Source organism: Protobothrops mucrosquamatus, unplaced genomic scaffold (assembly GCF_001527695.2).
Source record: "Protobothrops mucrosquamatus isolate PMUCROS unplaced genomic scaffold, P.Mucros_1.0 scaffold726, whole genome shotgun sequence".
Classification (NCBI taxonomy): domain Eukaryota; kingdom Metazoa; phylum Chordata; class Lepidosauria; order Squamata; family Viperidae; genus Protobothrops; species Protobothrops mucrosquamatus.
This window is the reverse complement of record NW_015387003.1, coordinates 147,696-162,244: the sequence shown is the minus strand read 5'-3', so window position 1 is coordinate 162,244 and position 14,549 is coordinate 147,696. Positions and strand designations below refer to the sequence as shown.

General features: G+C 34.6%; 1 protein-coding gene across 2 annotated transcripts in view; it reads right to left on the bottom strand.

Annotated features, from left to right (window-relative positions):
- NDST4 (N-deacetylase and N-sulfotransferase 4) overlaps positions 1-14,549 on the bottom strand; it is a 112,617-nt gene that overhangs the window by 60,954 nt on the left and 37,114 nt on the right. For both annotated transcript variants that reach the window (XM_015818357.1, XM_029284571.1), the window contains exons 2-3: positions 10,455-10,542; positions 2,688-2,842 (exon numbers count right to left, since the gene is read on the bottom strand). In XM_015818357.1, coding sequence (XP_015673843.1) covers positions 2,688-2,842; positions 10,455-10,542 — 243 coding nt within the window. The remainder of the gene's footprint in view (positions 1-2,687; positions 2,843-10,454; positions 10,543-14,549) is intronic.

The following is a 14,549-nucleotide window of genomic DNA, read 5'->3' as shown; positions in this document are numbered from 1 at the left end:
GTTTACCAAATATTAAGGTGACCATGTTAAAAATCAATAAAATGTATTATATATAAAAATTAGGAATGGAAGGAGTTCTCATGAGCAGATAGCGATGGCAATACAATGACAAAAAATCCTTTGTAGATGGTGCCATGCTTAAAAAAAATTAATAGCAACTAAAAATAGGAGAGATATCGCATTCCTAAGAGCATTATTCCTTTTGTATCTCTAACAGTGGAGGAAGACTTAGTAAAAGTAAAATCCAGTATATATTTATCCATAGCAATCTTTAAAAAGAAGCTCTGTGGGGCATAGATTTGAATAATTGTGATGTTGAATTCTATGCTCATGATTTGTTCACTGACAGTTGAGAAGCTTTCCACTGTTCTAGCAATTTTCTTGCTTACAATAAACACCACTCTACTTGTTTTGCTGGTATCATGTCCTGAATAATAGATGGTGAAATCCTCAAATTGGAAAAAGCCATTGTCCAACCAGTGTAGCTCAGTGACACCACGAAGATTAATTTTCAACCTGATCATCTCACATTTGACAATATTTAATTTACCCTGACTCATTCCTCTGACATTCGATGTGGCTGTCCAATGTATATCTATGCAACACAGACATTTGCTTACTCCACTGGCTGCCTCAGCAAATGGGATTCCTATTGTCATATTGTTGGTCCTTATTTGACATATTTGAGACCCTTCCCATAGAATTTTCTTGCTGAGGTTATTGCAGAATAGGTCTTTTTCCAACCCTGTGTCTGTCTCATTATATTAGCTATAAACCTTATCTAGCTAAAAGGCTTAACCTCTGGCTGACTATAGTGCTCTTTCCTTAATTATCTTAGAAGGAATATATAAGAATAACTCCTTCCTAGGACATGTGTGCCCCTGAAATGTTGATCAAACTGAAATTGCAAGGAATGTTCTTTTTTTGCTATTCATGTTACATACACATCTGCAGTATTATTATTCTACTACAGAAAGTCAGCTTACCAAGCCATACAGATCAATTTTATATCCACTTACTAATATATAACTCCAGGCAAAATCTTCTGGGAACTGATTGCCAGCTAGAGTCAATCAGGCTTAATATGGTTCATGTCTATTAATATTGTTACCATAATTTCAAGTTGTGTACTTGTGCAGTTTTGGTTACTATATAGTTTTTTAAGAAAACAGAATACATAATACAGATTTATATATTTTACCTCTCCATGTTTTAATTCTATATTTATTATCCTTCCAATTTTTAGATATAGATTCTTTTACATTATCATTGTTAATTTATTTTCTTTCTTTTTTTTTGAAAAGTTTTATTAATTTTATGGGGTTAAGGGTAAAATGGAGTCAGGGTTGGGATTGGGGTCTGGTTAAAATCATTAACTTACTTTAAGTTCGTAGTGTAGAGACGTTTTCAGATTTGCAACTAGTCAGAAACTTCTAACAAAACCATCCTTCCAAATGTGTCAGAAATACAGTTCCCAGAATTCTCAGCCATCATAGTCTTTGGCTAATTTGGATATGAATTTTGGAAACTGTAATTTCAAAATAACTGAATGGTATCAGGTTAGAAAAGCATTTTTAATTTCAAGACTATAGTCTGGGCTTGAATCCAAAAAGAGGAAATTAGAAACCCATCTAGAAGGCTTTTCAGACATCCCTTCTTGACTATTGTTTCTAAAATATAGTGGTAATATTAATTCACAATAGGTAATATATTTAGAAAACAGTATTCATCATTATCATCATCAAAATGAATATGAAATAAAGCTAATAAATAGGAATTCTGAATTCAATTGGAACTTCACTTACTCTGTTGATTGTATATTTGGTAAATGATAATAACAATTATGTATTCCTAATATACCGTGGAGCCGGCAGAAACTGAGGTAAATCCAGAGGTCTGTTTCTGATGATGGGACTGCTTCTCTGCACCCTAAGACTCTTCAAAATATGTTCAAAGCAAAGAGGAATGGGAAGATTTTCAAGATATCAAAAAAGGAATAAAAATTGAACTGTGTGACCACTTTTTGTCTGTTTTACATTATTTATACACACCCATTCTATGAAAGCTATTCTAATGTATAAAAATATAACCTAGGATTTCATATACATTTTGAATTAAAATAAAGCAGTATCTTTTGTGAAAGTGATTTGAAATATAAGGCTATAGGAGTGCCAAACCCTGCTTTAACTATGATTGTGGACAGAGTTTCTCTACTTAAAGGACTGTCCAATCCAAATATGGTTTCAAAGTAAAGAAGTATGAGAAGAAAATCATATGGTCAGAGAGATTGCAGAGGCATAAGTCACTGGAAAAATATCTGATTCATAACCAGCCCTCTGTTAGGACATGCTCCTAGAATCACCACTACTTTTATAGAATCTAGAAAACCAAAGTGACCAGTTTTTCTTACAACTTACCAAATATAGTTTTATTTTGATGAGACCTACAGTAATATTCTTATCCTCATCTTACCTCAAAAATAATTACTGTAAAACAGGGGTAGTCAACCTTGGCTCTTTTATGACTCGTGGACTTCAACTCCCAGAATTCCTGAGCCAGCTAAGCTGGCTCAGGAATTCTGGGAATTGAAGTCCACGAGTCATAAAAGAGCCAAGGTTGACTACCCCTGCTGTAAAATGTTAAGGGGCAGCCAATTTTGCACCTACATATATTTCAGAGATACTCACTAGTGCAAATTCCTTGTTCAGAACCATCTGCTCCACTAGCGATGACTCATTATGGAACAGATGAGGTTGCATGTGGCTCCACATGTGAGGAAACCACCAGAATTCATCTACAGACCCCAACAATAAATCATCTCCTTCATCTTCTTCAACGGTTCCTAAGAGATGAAAGGCAAATGTTACATTGTAAAAGATGTGACGATACAATTTATTTTCAGATCAGTGAGGGCATAAAATACATGGAGTCTTCATATAAAATTTAAAGGCAATATCGAAGAATTATTATTACCAAAACGTATTCATGCAGGAAGTAATGTGCTTATCACATATTTCTTCAACAGGTTTGGAATACCTGCATATAATGCATTAAAACACCAGGAATTCTAGCAACATTTTTTTTTGGCTTGAATGCTTTGCATTCAACGCTATGTTAAAACCAAATATAAGGTCCTGCCTAACAGGAAACATGCATCGCTAGAATCTATATGCATGTTTGAGATAGGGCTGCAATCAGATGAAAAGAATGCTTTCTTTGTGCGATGCCTACCATCTGAATTCTGCTGGGTGGGTATGCATAAAAAGGCCTTTTGCACAGTCTAATCCAGGGGTAGGCAACCTTGGCTCTTTTATGACTCGTGGACTTCAACTCCCAGAATTCCTGAGCCAGCATGGCTCAGCTTGGAAACCTCTCCCTTTCCCCTCAGCATGGCTGGCTCAGGAATTCTGGGAGTTGAAGTCCACGAGTCATAAAAGAGCCAAGGTTGACTATCCTGGTCTAATCTGTCAAATTCCCCATCCCTCCAAGTTCATTTCATTTTCCATTCTCTCTCTGTTAAGATCACGTGTAGTGAAAAGGCTAAAACAATAATATTTATATCTTAAAAATTATTACAACATTTAAAATTACACATGAAGTGCTTTGAGTATCTAAAGCCACAAAATGACTGCCACTGTTATTAATAGTAGTATCTGCTTCATCTCTCAGTTATTTCTATACAAATCTTATTCTACCTTTGCCTTATTTTGTGTACTCTCTTTTTATTGTCTATACGGATTGGACTGTGACGTAGGTTGACTTGGGCAAATCCATATTCCATTGCCAGTACTAGTCACTAGTCACTTCTTGAATGCCAGGACTTGCACTTCACGGTTTTATATGCGGTAAGAAATTTGTTAGCTGAATTTGATGCTCTGTAGTTTCCAAGAAAATTCTCAACGATATCCTTGAATGCTTTCCAGGCAATTTTCTCTGGCCCCACTAACAGATCTTCGAACCGCTTGTCATTGATGATGTATCTGATCTGTGGATCAACAAAAATGTCTTCCTTAATTTTGGTATCAGATATTCTTGGAAACATCTGTCTCAAATACTGAAAACCTTTACCTTCCTTGTTTATTACTTTTACAAAAATTTTCATCAGTCCATGTTTTATGTGAAGCAAAAGCAAAAATACCTTGGTCAGACCAACAAGTGGTTTGTGTACCATATGCTTCTGTCCAGGAAGTAAATTCTTTCAGAGTGGCCATTTCTTTTTAATATAATAAACTTGTCTTGCATGGTTGTCCCATTGGTATACAGTAACAACAGTACTTGGTATATCCAAGCTGCATTTCAGCAGCAGAGCCATTGCTTTTAGATCTCCACAGATATCCTAGTTGTACTTGGTGTACCAGGTGTGCTTCAACAACAGTTCCATGTTTTCTTTCATATGTTTATTTCATGTGTGCAACATAACCAACAGGTATGAATGGTGTACATTGCCAAAACAAAAGCTTTCTATAAAAGAGTACACGATAAGTTAAATTACAGGTTACTTTCATGATTAGCAGCCAAAAATTCACAAAATACACCTAAAAGTGTATTTATAAAACTTTACTTTATTATTCATAACAATGTGTAGTCACAGCTACCAGTTCTTTAGCTGATCTTGAGCTTCATATGCATCAAGTTCTTCCTAAGAACCTAGGATTCATAATGTATCAGCAGAGTTTAGTGCAGCCTTTGGTAATTGACAGATGGAACTTTTGTCAATGTGCAGTTTTTCTAAGTATGGCACCCAATGTACCACTAGGACCACCAGTAGAACCACCGATTTATGCCATAACATTTCAATTTCAATTTTCGAATTCTGATACTTTGTGATCTTTTCCAATTCTTTGTCTTCTATCCTGGGTATTGCCACGTCAATTACTCACATGCTTTTCTTTTCTACCACAGTTATATTTGGCATGTTATGAGTCAAGACTTTATCAGTCTATATTCAGAAATCCTACAATATTTTACCCTGCTCATTTTTTACTACTTTTTCTAACTGAATATTCCCACAATTTTTCATTACCGGTACATGATAATTTTTACAGGTGATTCAATGAATCATTTTGGTCACTGTGTTATATCGTTGTTTGTACAATTAATTTGTTCAATCTTCTTGCATGAGCCGAGTGTAAGAAATTACTGTATCTTCTGTCTCTTTGCACAGTCTGCACTTTAAATTTATTTTTAAATTTAAATTAAAGAAGTAAACATTAATGATTTGATGAATTTTCAATTGTGGTCTTGATTGCATTAATTCCAATAGCTTGCTCTTGGCCTCTCAAAATCAAGGTTTCTTTTTTAATGTTCTAGTTGCAATCCAGGTTTAGTCTTTATCCACTTTATCCTCGATCATTTGTAGAAATTGACTACGCAATACTTTTCCTTGCCATTTTTATTACATTATTTTGATATTCACTTTATCAGTTATCAGATATTTTTGTTTTTCAGTTCAAACTGTCCAGTTCAGTTTATGTTCAGTTAATAATTCTAACAGTATATTGTATCATAGGTATGGCCCAGGTATTGATAGCTTTGAAGATGTTTCAACCGTTCAATTTTGTCCTTAGCAATTTTCTCACTCTTTGAATGTATTCTTTACTAATCACCTTTTTAATTTGTCCATTCTTTTTGTTATCCAACAATAAACTGCCCAGATACTTGTAGGCTTCACCTCGATGGCTCTTGAAGTTTGGTCATTTGGCATTCGACATTACTGTGTGTGATTTATTTATTGATTGATTGCTACTGTAACACATTTTTTTTAGGTCAAACTTCATATCATCCATAGAAAGCAAATGAGACATATTATTAGCATTTTTTGCTGCTTGATAGCCAAGAATATTTTTTTCAAAATAACTGAAAGTGTGATAATAGCAATGACAAATAATAAGGGTGACAATGAATAACCCTGGAGGATTTTATTATGGTTTGTTATACAGTTCAGACTGGATTTGGCATTTTTTGTCCTTCCCAAGGATCTGGGATAGTCAGATGTGGATGTTTGATGCTGTTACAGATATCGTTATAGGATGTAATGTTTTCTGAATAAAGCAAAAGTCCATCTAATCCACTCTTGTGCCCATCATAGTGATAAAACAGATGCCTTGGAAGCTCTCTCATGAGAACAACTATTCTTTCTTATTATTGTCTATTAATTACAGTTTAATGAAATTATTACTCTGAACAACAAAAGTCACGAGAATTAGACAGAGAGGTATTCCCCAAAGTATTCTGCCCACAAGCAGAATACAAATCACCATCTCTTCAAACAGAACCTTCCAGATTTAGTCCTGCAGAATCATGTCAATGGTTTATTTAGGAGCAAAAGAAGGAATAGTTGATGATCTATAATAAGTCTCCAAAGACTGTTTTTTTTTCCTGCTGGAGATATAATTGAGATTGGTTGTTTGATCATTCCTGCTCTGAACATGATATTATAATGGTATCAAAGTAAAGTAGAATGCAATCATGTTACAATATTCCTGGATCCCATCTTAACCTATAAATTTCTGGCAGATCCACAATCTTATTTTCTTTTTGAAATTCTATATTCAACGTGTGTTCAGGAATCAGAATTGTGCATTATGAAGGAAATCAATAAAGCACAGAAGTTTCCATCGGTTGATAAAACTTCTAAAATTTCCAAAAAACTGATAAAACAAAACTTGTTCAACATCTTACCTTAAAAACTTGTTTGGGTAAACAAGCCACATTTATATTAATTAAAGAACACTCCCCATGTTTTATTTATAACTGGACAATAATATATACATTTGTATGGAAAATGATAATGCTGCCTCTAAGTTGAAATGACAAGCAACAATACCAACCTTAAAAGTAGGACTTAAAAAACTACATAGTACAGCAACTGCTTAATGGAAATCACAAACGTATCTCATGGATTTGTACTATTTTGTACTAGAATACATAATCATAAGCATGTTCACCATATTTAAGCCTTAGCAACATTTTACATTCTATATGGATAGTATTCAGACTAATTTCTATTTCCAAATAGAAAAAATGCGACATCATATACATTTTATCAGTATATTCCTATAGGAGATTAGAATGGACTGGAATAACTAAAACTAATAATATAATCATATCAAAAAGTTGAAAGTTGATGTCAGCATGAGCAAAACCTTTAGTAGGAATGTGGAACACAATTTTAAAATATGTTTGCTCAATAATTTAAAAGTTGTGTGAATTGTTTAAATGTGGACGTCCTTGAAGAAGTTGGGAAAAAGATCTTCTATTACTTACGATAGGCTATTATATTATCCTCAGAGTGATATATTCATGAATGAGAACTTATTTGCACTTGGCCACCATTTCTGGAGGACAGAAATAGATGCTGTTGCTCTCTATTAATCTCTCAGTCCCTGAATACACCCTAAAGGTTCATTTTTCTGCTCTATCTCTGAAGTATGTTTCTCCATATTATGTTGCTCTGAGGCTAGTTTCTATTTTGAATTGTATGCATTTGTATTTGAATTGTATTGAATTGTATTCATTTAATTTCATCGAACTGTTGTTTAAATTTTAAAACTTTCCTTTACTACTAAACCTTGTGCTTCTAACAATGGAAAAATATATTTTAAGGTGCCTAGAGAAATCAATGGATAGAGAGTGAAATGCACTGAAAAAAGGCCTTTCACTTAAATACTTCTATGTGATAATATAAGATAAAGGAAAAAGATTAGAAAGAGTAGAAGAAAGAGAGTAGAAAGGATTTTGAAAGTTGAAGTTCATTTCAGCAGCTAATATATTTCCTTTGAGTTCGTTCCTTCTTCATTACCTTAATGCAGGGGTCTGCAACCTTGACAATTTTAAGACTTGTGGACTTCAGCTCCCAGAATTCCTCAGCCAGCTATGGGAGCTGAAGTCCACAATTCTGGGAGCTGAAGTCCACAAGTCTTAAAGTTGTCAGGGTTGCAGAACCCTGCATTAAGGTGACAACGTGGATAGCAAAAAAATAATGTGAAGAGCATCTATTATACTTTTATCTTAAATATAGTAATGAAGTACAGAAGTAAAGCTAATACAAATAATTTAGAAACTAAGGCTTAATTCAGCCCTCTCTTATTCCTGAAAAAGCACTATATAACAAACTAGGAAGTTATATTATATATAGCCAACCATTACAGAGGCTAATCACACAGTTGGGAACTCAAGGCAATGCTCAAAGGCATTTTTTGTTGACTAATTCACATTGCTTTTTAAAGATTAGTAGCCATCCTCCTTCATATCCTCAAGAAGCTATGCGTATTTTTAGTAAGCCCCAATTATGACAAAAGGAGCAATAAGGTGCTATTCCTGCTTGGATCTTTATTTTATTATTTGTCACTGTGTGGGCGTGTGTTTGTGTGAATGTTTCTCTCTCTGTGCGTTTTAATACAGGTTTATTGTCTCACATATGCTGTCCTAAAAATAAAATTTAGTTGGCTTTCAAGCAGACAACACATACGTATACTTGCTTCTATAATTCAAGGTAAAGACTCTTGTTCCAAATACAATCTATAATTATGGAGGAAAGTAGAGTTACCTTATATTTTCAAATGTCTCTGCAATATGCAGCTCCCACAGGCTGAGTGCAAATAAAATTTAGCACGCTATTATAAACTTCCAAAGGCTATCATACCCAATGAAGTAATGCAGTGTTAAAATGCTACTATGCTAGCTTTTCTTGGTAGCTCATGATGTGAAAACAGTTATGGTTCCATATTATCACCACATGACTAATTGGGTTTGGGCTACATGGCAAATTATTAAGCATATTCCAACCCTGTTCAATTTCTATCTAAATAATAGCAACATCAATTGGTCATCGTTTCACACATACACTGCTCAGATGGACCAAGTCCTGAACTCCTTCTGCTGTCTACTGTCAGCCCCCCAGAGTAGGAAATATTAAAAGGGCAAAATATTATATTTCTTCAAAGGATCTTAAAGAAGCAGAAAAGCATGCCCTGTTTTCTTAATAGCCCCAAGTCTTCCTCCTCCAAGCAGAAACCAGTTCTGTAGAAATGCAGATGTAAACAATCCAGGAAGGTTGGAGGACCCCAGCTAGAAGCTTAGGAAGACAAAGACACCTAAAATCTACATACCCCATCCAAACTCTAAGACAGGACATAATAGGATTAACCCACAGATACCAAGGGGGCACACTCAGACTCAGGTCAAAGTATATGACACAGGAAATACAAAGCCTCAAATAGGAACAGGAAACAACCTCAAGAGCCCCAGAGGGTATAAAAACCCACTCCCTACATGTGCTCTCTCTCTTTTCTTCCAGAGCCATCTTTCTGTCTGGCTCTCCTCTTCAATAAACTACAACCTTCTTTCTAAAGCAGTCGCCATGTTGTTTGTTCCCGGCTTGGACTGAACCACAATGAAGACTTTTCCTTCAATACTACTGTAATGAATTCTAATTTCTTTTTCTTCAACTTAAAGTATGCTGAAAATGCAAAGTATTTGTGCAGTAATGCCAAATGCTAACTAATCTTTTCTATTAATTTTTGAAAAGTAAGCAGGTCAATAATGAAGTTGAGTTGGTGAGAAGCAGACTGGATTTATGCAAACTGCACTGACTGCTGGAAAGCCTTTAATTTTTGCTTACTTTTAAAGCTGCCTTTTAATGAAGAAATATAGTTGGGAAACGGACAGCAAATGAATAAACTTTCAACAGGCATTAAAAAGAAACTGCAGGCAGAGTCAAGAAATACACAAAATTACCTGGAAGCAGGTAACACTAATCTGCAGACTCAGCGGGTGGAGGCAAAATCAATTAATTACTTAGGACTTAAAATGTGAAGTAATCCTCTTTTCATTTAATTTAAACTCCTTTTAAATCACATCTTTTCTCCTCTGGGCCGAACAAATCTTTCCAGGATGCCTCCTTGCTTATGTGACAGTATTTTGGTAAGACTAATTTGTAACCATGTGAAGTCACAGCAGGGTGTGTATCATGCAAATATGACTCTTGTTTAAAAGGTGAGAACTCTCAGATGTCTGCATTTTCTATTTCATTCTATATAACAGAATGAAACAAAGTCAATTATGGCTCCAGTTATACTTTGTCTTATCTTAATATAAATACCTGATGCTCCTGTTTACTCTTTATAAATATTCTGTTAACATTATCTGCTTAAGAAAACGATCAGACTATTTTTCTATTTATTTTTAGCATGCTTTTGAAATAAACCTCCAGTTTCCATCAAATATTTTGGAAAGTTGAAATTCTCAAAATTGAAATATGCACATTAAAAAGAATTACATATTCCAAAGACATCAATAAACATAAATTGATTTAATTAGATAAAGATTCATAGTTGAATTTTCATGAAACAACTGTGTAGATTTTGATATTTGCTAAAGTACTTGCAACATGATGAAACATCTCTTAATATTTTTCATATGTTTTTAAGTGCTACTGTGTGGTTCCTGCTTACCTGTATGGTAAAACTTTCCTGAAAATCCAAGGTTGAAGGTAAAATTTGCAACCTGAGTGCGTAGTAATATTTGAGTTTCCAGTAAAGCCTGAAAAAACATATAGGGGAAAAAAAGGAAACTTATTTAGATTTTAAGAGAATCAGCTATAAAAGATTTTACAAAAAACCCTAACATAACTTTTTTTGGGGCGGTAAAATTGTTCTGAGTGTAAGAATAATGTCAAAAAATGCTATATGCATTTCTATGCATTTTTATAGTGAAGATTAACCACATTCACTATTAAAGTATTTAAAATTATAAATACAATTATAAATATGTTTAGATATGAAACTCTGATCTTTGCAGGTGTTATGGAAACTGACAAAATTCACCACCTGTGCACTGATAAGTAGCCCTCTCCCCACATATGATGGATATAATATCAATTCATAGAAAGGCATCTTTATATATCATTCCAGAAGCCCTTATTTGTACAGCTCCTAATTGATTGGTCTCCATATAAGCTGAGAATTTGATCAAGAATACAAGGAATCCACTAGGATGTTAACTCAACAACCTGAATTTAGACCATTCGAAACAATGGGAATACTTTTGGACCATTCCTGTATACGTGAACAATATAAACCTACTGACTCCTACTTATATTTATATCTAGGATCCGCTCCAAACTTACCAATAAATCTGTTGTCTACAATGATATAATAATACTACTATAATATAATCGCATCTGTTTAAATACAATTCATAACTTAAGGATTTGCAACAGGGTTCTTTCATACTGTAATACACATCAATAATGAAAAACAGCAAGAACCGAAGACCAAAATAGAAACTATGTTAAATAGTAGACAATATGTCACAACACAGTGTGTTGTGTTACACAGTGTGTTGTGTGTGAACTCTGTTATCAATTCATAATGCAAGATGTAAAGTCAAGTAACCAGTCCAAAGTGGGTCAGAAAGATACTTGTTAGGCATGTCAAGTGGTGTGGTCATAACCCCCTTCTACATAGATAAGACAAAGCTGATTGATGTACCTTGAAATCAGATTGCACTCAACAGGTGTAATACTCTAGTGAAATGATTGCCCACACAGAAATATGGGTGTAAAAGCTCAGTGATTTTATAAAGAAAGGAAAGAGAAAAATGCTTTATGTGATTCAGCTCCCATAATGATTCCAATCTTTTTTTAAAAACTTTATTCAGTACTTTATAAGGGGGGTGGGCATAATGGCGTTTTGGAGGAGAGGCAGAACATGGAAAGCACCTTGTTATGGGGTGAGTCCTATAGCCAGATTCATAGTTTCTGCTCAGGCACCATGACTAGCAGATGTGTTGTCCTGCTGGTGAAGGCAGCAAAGGCAGGAGGGCAGAACCAGGAAGGGCAAACTTGGAAGAAACATACTAAATAAAAGCAACACCAATTGGTCATCGTTTCATACATGCATTGCTCAGTTGGACCGAGTCCTGAACTCCTTCTGCTGTCTACTGTGGGAAGACAGCCCCCCCCCCAGAGAAGAAAATATTAAAAGGGCAAAATATTATATTTCCTCAAAGGATCTTAAAGAGGCAGAAAAGCATGCCCAGTTTTTTTAATAGCCCCAAGTCTCCCTCCCCCAAGCAGAAACCAGCTCTGTAGAAATGCAGATGTAAATAATCCAGGAAGGTTGGAGGCCTCACATACTAAATCAGGACAGCAGCATTGTGGATCAGAATAGAGGCAACTGAAGCAGAAATAGGTGTGCAGTTCATGCAATATACACTAGTACATGGGTCCCCAAACCCCAGGCTACGGCCCAATACTGGGCCTTGAGATTTTTGGAACTGGGCCGTGGAAATGGGGGGCAAGTGCACATGTGCACATTCCCATTCATACAAACAGCAGGTGAGTGTGTGCTTGCATGCTCCATTTGTCCGAGTGGCGAGTGTGCATACCCGCCACTTGTGCAAATGGAGCTGAGTGCATGTGCTTGGTCTACAAAGCTGAAAAGGTTGGGGAAGTCTGCACTAGTGCATCATTGCTTTTTGTTAATTCTAACTCAGCAATTAAGACTTTTTAAAATGAATTTCCTTTTAAGTGACATATTGCTTTATTTTTATATGGCTTTATTGCTATTTTATCAAAGTATTGTTTAAAAATTGAAGATTGATTTTATAGTTCTTTTTTGCATATAGCTCTGGCCTCCTTTGGGAGGAAGGGCATTATGAAAATAAAATAATAACAGCAACAATAATAATAGTATGTTAGTAGTAATCACCTTCTGAGAGGAACTGGGGTGAATTCAATAAAATGAATACTATAATTTACCTTAGAAGGTGAAATGAGGTTTATCATATTTTTAATGCACGATGCATGGCTTTATGAACTTTCCTGAATGTTCAGTATGAAGATAATTATTACAAAATATAAAATTATGACCACAGTTATATTTCAACTCTGATAACGTAAGTATTGGTTCACAAGCAAACTGTAACCAGAAATGTTTGCCTTCAAAAAATGCCCAGTTTATTTTTTTATATTCCTCAATATGATCAAATGAGCACTTAAGTTGTTAAAGATCTTTCTAAATTGGTGACCTCATTATATTAATTTTTATTGAATCAATATTATATTTATTGCTTTTTATAAGCATATGCTTCAGCATCCATAGGATAAGACATAGATGTATAGTCTGTCTGTACTCAACAGGGTTTAAGTTTCAACAATATTGTTGTTATTATTTGAGTTGCCTTGACTTTATTCTTCATAATTGCTGCATCTATTAAGCAGGCATGATATTTTTTTCACAATGTTCTTGTTAATTACAACTATTTGCACAATAAAGTTTTTGGAGGCTGGTGCTCTAGGAACATTTCATGGCTAATAGGAAGCAATTTGCTTTCCTTTATTAAGTACATTAAAACTTCATGCCCCAGACATCGTTGACTGTAAACATTTGATTCTGCTCAAATTTAATGCACCAAGGCATTTTGCTCTGCCATATTAGCTTTATTTATATGCTGTGTTCTGGATTGTTAGCTACTAATGAGACTTCAGCTCTCATTGCTTTAAGGCCTGAGCACTAACTTCATTTTAATGAGATCATTATTTGCTGTCTCCAAATGGGAGACAACAAATTTGCCTTTTAATTAAAGGTCAAAACACCTCTAGCTAAGGAGAGTGAAGAGGTTATCAAATCCTTTGAGAAATTCAAGGAACTTTTTTTCCCCTTTTCTTTATATCTGTGCTAAATAGACATAGTTGGCCATAAGTACTTGTATAGCTTTATGATGGATACAGCTGTAAATATGAGCTAAGTGAGAATAATTCTAAATTCTGGAACTATTAATCTCAAGACAGGGTAAAAAGCAAACATCAACCAAAGTAATTAAAGAAACTTTACTCCTAACCTGAAAGTCCATGTGAATAAATATCCAAGTTAAAACAGGATCCCCTTGTTTACATGTGAAAATCCAGTTTAATTTAGCTAAAACTCATATTTCCTATCTGGAAAAAATATAATCAGTAACTGAATTAGTGACAGTCATATGCATAGCTATGATTAAGTGAACACTTTTTCCTCCTGATGTTTGTATACTAATATGTATAAATTAATATATGGACGGTTCTGTATCACAATTATGATAGCTCTATTATGAGGAATTTGTGTTATCCTCCCATTATATTTAATAATAAATATATTGGAAAAGTTATTTAAAAAATTGGCAAACAAGTGGAGAAAGGCATCACTGGTTGTTTCAGACTAGGTGAGGAAAACAATGCAGGTGATTGCTTGGTACAATTTTGCCAAGAAAACAGATTTAGGATCACGAATACATCAAAGAGCATAAGACCCTCTTGTACATTTGGACCTCACTGAATGGACTTCACCATAATCAGATTCTGAAGAAATGGAAACATCAAAATAGTAACTGAAGAGAGAGAGAATGTGTGGAAAAAATCATTTGCCTAGGAAGATAGCTCATAGTGTGAATGCAGCACAAAAATAAAACATTGGATTGCACTGGGTCACACATCAATGATGAACATGAACTGAATATGGAAAAGCAAAGACATCAACCAAATGTAGGTTAATCTGTTCTATTGTGTTCCC